The sequence below is a fragment of the Ochotona curzoniae genome, unplaced genomic scaffold (assembly GCF_017591425.1).
Source record: "Ochotona curzoniae isolate NIBS_2020 unplaced genomic scaffold, NIBS_Ocur_1.0 patch215, whole genome shotgun sequence".
Taxonomy (NCBI): domain Eukaryota; kingdom Metazoa; phylum Chordata; class Mammalia; order Lagomorpha; family Ochotonidae; genus Ochotona; species Ochotona curzoniae.
In genome coordinates this window covers 163,652-170,756 of record NW_024466768.1, presented here as the reverse complement: position 1 = coordinate 170,756, position 7,105 = coordinate 163,652, and the positions used below count along the sequence as shown (strand labels likewise).

At 42.6% G+C, this 7,105-nt stretch overlaps 1 protein-coding gene across 1 annotated transcript; it reads right to left on the bottom strand.

The window, feature by feature from the left end:
• Positions 1-264: 264 nt before the first annotated feature.
• LOC121166709 (UV excision repair protein RAD23 homolog A-like) lies at positions 265-1,017 on the bottom strand. Its single transcript, XM_040995959.1, has one exon. It carries the CDS (start codon positions 1,015-1,017, stop codon positions 265-267), a length of 753 nt encoding a protein of 250 aa, XP_040851893.1.
• Between the last annotated feature and the right edge of the window lie 6,088 nt (positions 1,018-7,105).

Genomic DNA, 7,105 nt, shown 5'->3' with positions numbered 1-7,105 from the left:
TAATGGCGGGGAGCTGGGCATTTGCTTTTTTTATTCGAAATAAACACAACTATACATATGCATTGTTTCATTTATTGAAGTTCCCACAGGTGGGAAAACCGGGAAATGGGGTGTCAGGGGAAAAACGGCGTGGTGTCAGTGGTGGGCCGCAGTGGTGGCCTCTGGGCTTCACTTTGGCTTGCATGTAAACACGGCTGATGACATGATGACTGCCGAGGCCAGGCGATGGTTGGCCTGATCTCATCTCCTCCTGAATTGCTGTTGTTAACTGTCCTCAAAACTCTGGTTCAGGAGAAGATTGGCAGCTAGATTTTCATTCTTTTCACATGCAATGTAGGCCTCGATCGCGACGCTCTCAGTGAAGCCCAGAGCCTGCAGCCTTTCGATAACTTCTTTCTCCTGTTTTGTCACTTCGATGTAGTTGATTTGTGTTGTTTCTTCGCATGTATCCTCCATGTCCTCTTCCGTTTCTGAGAGATCTGCCAGCTCCCTGTGGGGTTCAGTGATGTTTTGAATGTAGGGCTCATGCTGGCTGTTCTCCTCAGAATTCTCCTGATCAAGCTGCTGGAAGATGGTGGGCAGCAGTTCCCGGTTCTGCTGAAGCCCCTGCCGCAGATTTTGGAGCTGGTGGTGGTTGCGCCTCCGCTCCAGAGGGATGACTCTGAATGCCTCTGCCGCCGAGGTCTGTTGGCACGGCTGGACCTCTTGGATGGAAATACGATCCAGCTCTGAGTTCTCAGGAATTCCGGTGACCAGATATTCTACGGCACGGTGCGGATTGTTGTAGCTGGCGTCAAGGGCGGCTATGACCAGTTCTTTTTCATAGCCCATAGACATGAGTTCCGAGATGATGGTATCGTACTGCGGGCCGGTCACCAGGGTGGAGGCAGCATCTTCCTCATGCCGGTTGTTACTTGAAGAGCTCGCTGCGCATGGCCAGTATTGTGAGGATGTCGAGCAGTCTGACGACTCTGACGAGTTGTTGCTGTCTCTGCGATTTTGTGAGGACTGAGACATGCTGGTGGTGTTGCCTGGTGCGAAAGATGGAAAACTTTTCACAGAGGTGCGAGCGGCAGCGGCCGAGGCTTCTGGCGGTAGTGGGAAACTGGCTGGACTGGGCCTTGGTCACCATGACGACAACAAAGTCTATGTAACAGTCGCCAACTGGGACGTCATCAGTCAGGGCCCAGCTGGTCTAGATGAGTTTCTGTCTAGCCAGGGACAAATGCGGTAGTAAACATCACTGCCCTTCTTGGCTGTTAGCTTCTGCTTTAGCACTTTTACTGCCTCTTCAGGCTCCTTTATGATCTTGAGTAGTTTTACCGTGATGGGAGCCGCCATGCTCCCCCTGCCTCACCCCCAACTCCCCCGGCGGCCATTTTAGCTCTTAGCACTGCCTGTATCAGAAATTGAATTTCTCATTATTATACTTTGTTCTTGCCAAAAATCTGATTGTTGTGCTGTTGCTGACATTTTTAAATGACATTTCTAAATGTCCTAAAAGCCTTATTGCACACCCAATGATGTTATTACGTAGCTGATGATACAGTGAATAAAACCATAGTAATTATCCCTTCCACAAGATTATTCAAATTTTATCACTAATCATTAAGCAGCTCCCCAAGCAATTCTTCTGTTTAAAAAAAATATTTGTATTTGAGGGTGAGGCAAACAGAGAGACAGAGAAGGGGAGAGAGAGAGAATCAGAGAGAGTGAATGGGTGTACATCCGTTTGCTGGTTTACTTCCCAAATAGCCACAATGGGTAGGTCTGGGCCATATTAAAGCCAGGATCCTGGAAGTCCATCCTGGGCTTCCTCATGGGTGACAGGGGTCCAAGCACTGAAACCATCATCTCCTACCTCCCCAGGTACATTAGCAAGGAGCTGGATGGGAAGTGGAACAACTGGGACTTGAACCAGTACTCATGTGGAATGCAGGCCTTATAGGTGATGGCTTAACCTACTGTGCCGCAATGCTGGCTTCCAAACAATTCTTAAAAATATTGTGGAGGGGTCCGGCACAGTAGCCTAGTGTTTAAGGTCCTTGCCTTGCGCTTGCCAGGATCCCATATGGGTGTTGGTTCTAATCCCAGCAGCACCACTTCCCATCTAGCTCCCTGCTTGTGACCTGGGAAAGCAATGGAAGACAGCCCAACTCCTTGGGACCATGCACCCATGTGGGAGACCCAGAAGAGCTCCTGGCTTTGGATTGGCGCAGCTCTGGCTGTTGTACCCGCTTGGGGAGTGAATCAGTCAACAGAATATTGGGAAGTGAATCAGCGAATGGAAGATCTTCCTCTGTTCCTCTCTTCCTCTCTGTATCTGCCTTTCCAATAAAAATAAATAATTCTTTTAAAAAGTATTGTAGGGGCCATTCTTGCAGTATAGTCAGCTAAGGTTCAATTTTTTAACACCAGCTCCTGTATAGGTACTGTTTGAGTCTCCACTACTGCACTTCCCATCCCGCTCACTACCAAGGAACCTGGGAAAGCAGCAGTTGATGACCCAAGTCCTTGGGTCTCTGCACTCAGGTGAGAGACCCAGATGGAGTTCCAGTCTCCTGCACATTTCTGGCCCCTACAATTTATTTATTTATTTTGTAAGTCAGAGAGGAGGAAAGATGGAGAAAGAGAAGAAAGATTTTTCCTTCTGGCTCACTCCTCAAATGTCTGCAGTCTTCTTATTTAAAAGGTTGTATTCCACCAAGAAGACATAAGGCAATAAAATTTATATGTAAAAAGTAAGAAAACACAGGTAATGATGTTCATTTTTTAAGACTTATTTTGATTTTTATTGGAAATTCAGATATACAGAGAGGAGGACAGACAAAGAAGAGCTTTCATCCATTGATTCACTCCCTAAGCAGCTGCAAAGGCTGGAGCTGAGTCAATCTGAAGCCAGGAGCCAGGAGCTCTTCCAGGTCTCCCATGCGAGTGCAGGGTCCCAAGGCTTTGGGCTGTCCTCGACTGCTTTCCCAGGCTGCAAGCAGGGGACTGGATGGGAAACGGGGCCACCAGGATTAGAACCAGTGCCCATATGGGATCCCAGCACATGCAAGGCGAGGACTTTAGCTGTTTGGCTGCTGCAATAGGCCCAATCTTCATTTTATTTTTTAAGATTTTTTTTTTTTTAAGGCAGAGCAATTGAGCACGGGCATGTGAAATAAAGAGATCTTTCATCTTCTGTTTCACTCCCAAAATAGCTACAGTGTTTGGAGCTGGGCCTATCTGAAGTAGGGAACCTAGAACTCCATACTCATTTCCTACATAGATGACAGGGGCCCAAGTAAGTGGGCCATCTTACACTTATTTTCCAATCACATTAGCAGGGAGCTGTATTGAAAGTGGAGCAGCTAGGACTTGAATTGGTACTTCCATTTGGTATGTTTGTTTATATCAGTTTAACTTTCTGCACCACAGTGCAATCCCCTATAAACTTAATTTTTCAGTGGCTTAAATATTTTAATATATTAAGGATGAATTTTTACAGCTATGTGAAAAGAGGACAGCTGATTTATTTCTCACCATAATTTGGAGTTGAGGTGAAAAAAACTGAGAACTAAGACATTTCTTTATAATATACAAGTGCCTTTTCTTTACATTCCTTTGAGTGTATATATCATACTCGTGCAAGGCAATGAGACTAAGAAAGTGTGTCATAAATCAAATTAACTGATAAGCATTTCTCCCCTCAAGAATTATTGTTCTCTGAATAGAAGAATATTATTGAGATGCCAGTTAGGATACCTGTTTCCTACATTGGAGTGTCTGGGTTCAATACCTCATTCCAGGTCCTGACTCCAGCTTTGTGATGATGTAGAGATGGGGAAACAGTCTTGATGATTCTAGTCATCAAGTTCTTCCCATGGATGTAGAAGACCTGGACTGAATTAACATTGCCCAACCTTTGGTTCCTGGCTCAGCCCAGGGCTGTTTGCAGGCATCTGGGGAGTGAACCAACACATTGGAGTTCTCTCTCACCCTCTTTGTTTGCTTTCCATTTCTCTGCCTTTCTGAATAAATTAATATATTAAACATCTCAAAAATTATTTTTCTGGAGCTTGCATGGTGGCATTGCATGTTAATCTTGTACCCTGTGGTGTGGCATCCCCCTATTGGCTCCAGTTTGTGTCCCAGCTGTTCCAGTTGTGATCTAGCTCCTTGCTTGTGGTCTGGGTAAACAGTGGAGGATGGAGCAAGTCCTTGGGACCCTGCACCCACGTGGGAGACCTGAAAGAGCTCCTGGCCATATGGGGACTGAGCCAGAAGATGGCTGGCCATTTCTCTGTTTTGCCTTCTCTCTATAAAAGCTGCCTTTCATAAACTAAAAATAATTGTTTTCTATGACTATAAAAAATATAGTAAAAATATTTCTGTGTTTTTAAGTACCTTACTGTGGATTTTTCTCTAAAATATTTGTGTAAGCCATAAAACCATTACCTTCTGGCTGTACACTGAGTGAGCAACACTGGGACTAGCCAGCTGATGTTAAAGAGATAGCTTTAAGTGTGGCTCTTCCTGCCACAGCTTATGCTACTGGGTGTAGTCTCCTGCCAGAACACCCTTGAATTTTCCTGTTGATGGTTTTTTTGGGTCAAGTGACATTATAGCAAAGTCCTCTTGATAGCTCAGTAAATGAAATCTTTTTACTGCATTTTTCTAGAGCAAATACATCTAGGGCAATGATTCAAAGAACTTTGGAGTGGTTAAAAGCTGTAAAATTCTTGGAATCCACTGCATAGTAGAATAATTTAATCTGCTGCTGTGTTGTATTGCAAACAAAATTCCAGTGAACCATTCATTGTGATTCCTAGATAAAGTTAGTATATCAATTAGTTATAACCAACATAAGAATCATCTTAAAAGTGAGTAAAACTAATATAGAAAATATTCTTTCAGTATCTTAAATTGTCAAGAAAAAATTGTTTAAATGCAGAGAATGATCATTTACAAGTAGTGTCTGGTCAGAGACATGTTCTACTCAATGACAGAAAATAGATTTGGACTATATGAATATTTCACATTAAATTATAAACATTCTCCAAATTTTTATGAACTCATTTAAATTACTTTCTATGGTTGTGGAGCAGCTCATCAATTGCATACTATACATATTTATTTGTTTTCGTGTTTTTCCAATTTGAATTAATGTCGTGATAAAAAGAATACAGAACAAAACATTTCCTGTATTTGCAGTTGTTCTTTAGGATAGATTCCAAGAAATGAAATTGTCTCAACAATGAATGTTAATTTCTTGGTTTTAATATCTCATGTTTAAAAAAGGACTTCCCATATTGCTTTGTTTTAATTATATTCTTCTGAGCTGGAGATTGCTGTTATTATTTGCTGCTTTTTAGTTGCTTACTCTCACCATTAAACACTTATATCTTTTGAAGTATTAATGCTTTTATTTATTGATGTATGAATATATAAACTTCTTAGACATTAAAAAATATCAACCCTTGGTCTATCCTTACAAAATTTACCACAAATCAAAACTCAATACTTCTGCCTGGGTCTCCAGTTCTAAAAAACCAGAGGAACAAATATCTTTAAAACTATGTCTAAGTTCAACCTCTTCCCTGTTTCTTAAAAAGATTTATTTATTTTTATTGGAAAGGGAGATTACAGAGAGGAGAGACAGAAAAATCTTCCACCCACTGGTTCACTCACCAGGGGATTGCAACAGCTGGAGCTGATTCCCCAAGAGGCTGCAACATCTGGAGCTGAGCTGATCCAAAGCAGAGAGCCAGGTGTTTCCTCCAGGTCTCTCACATGAGTGCAGGGTTCTGAGGCTTTGGGCCATGCCCTACTGCTTTCCCAGGTCACAAGCAGGGAGCTGGATGGGATGTGGACAAACCAGTGCCCCTGTGGGATTCTGCACATTCAAGGTGAGAATTTAGCCACTGAGCCATTGCACTGGGCCCCCTTTCTCCATTTTGAATCGCAGCTTGTATAGACCTCTTTTCCAGTTTACCATTTCTAACGTTTTCTAAGGCAAGTGTATTCTGCTGAATTCATATCTTTAGAAATTTTATTTGAAGGGAGACAGTGAGAAGGAAAGTGAGAGGGAATGTGAGAGGAAAAAAGGAAGAGAGGGAAGGAGGGTAGGAGGGGGAGAGAGAGAGAGAAAAGTAGAACTTCCCCACTGGTTCACTGCTCACATGCTGGCAACAGCCAGGTCTGTTTGGATCAGGTCAAGCAGGGAGACAAGAACTCAGTCCTGACCTCTGGTAAGGTGGCAGAAGCCCAGTGATTTGATCTGTCACTGCTGCCTCTCAGGGTCTGCATTAGCAGGAAGCTGAAACCAGAAACCAATGAAGGAATCAAACCTAGGCACTCTGATGTGGGGCTGAATGCCCATTGTCTACATTAATAGGATTTTTGTTTTTTTAAATTTTTTGCTATCTCTACATATAGTCTTCTGTTTCCCAAATTTGTAATGCCTTTTACATTTTATAAGGGATTGTGTGGGGTCACATTCCATGTTCTCCAGAAAACTGACTGCAGTCCAGAGCTTACTGTATAGAGGAAGTATTTGAAGGACCACCTTTAGGATCAACATTTGGAAGAGGAAAGTGAATGTCTGGAGTGAGGAAGTGAAGGAAGAGTGAGGTATACTTTTCAGCAAAGAAAAAAAAAAAACCTCAGCTCATTTTTAGGGTTGCTTCTGTGTGTATTTATTACTATCTACAACCAGGCAAGAGATAGATGCACAAAGCCCCTTAGAAATAAAAATTGGCTCTACTAAGAGCCTAGGTATATGTAAGGTAAGACTCATTAAATGTTATTGAAGCTTAGTTTCATTGCCAAAAAGAATGCCATGTACCACTCAAGAAAATGGTATCCTGCCCCACCTTCTGCCAGGGAGAATAAAGATTAGCCACTGGATACAACTTTGAACCCTTATGTCCTGGCCATGGGACCACAAGAATCGACCTTACCAAGTTTTATTAACTAGGTTTTATCATGCATTTATTTGTGCTCCTTCAAATTGCTGCCTCTGGAGATTCAAAGTCCTTTTCCTTTGTCTTATCACTTCTTGAAAGGTTTATTGTTGTTTGTTGAAGATGCTGTACAAGGTAGAATTCAAGGCTATCTCTTT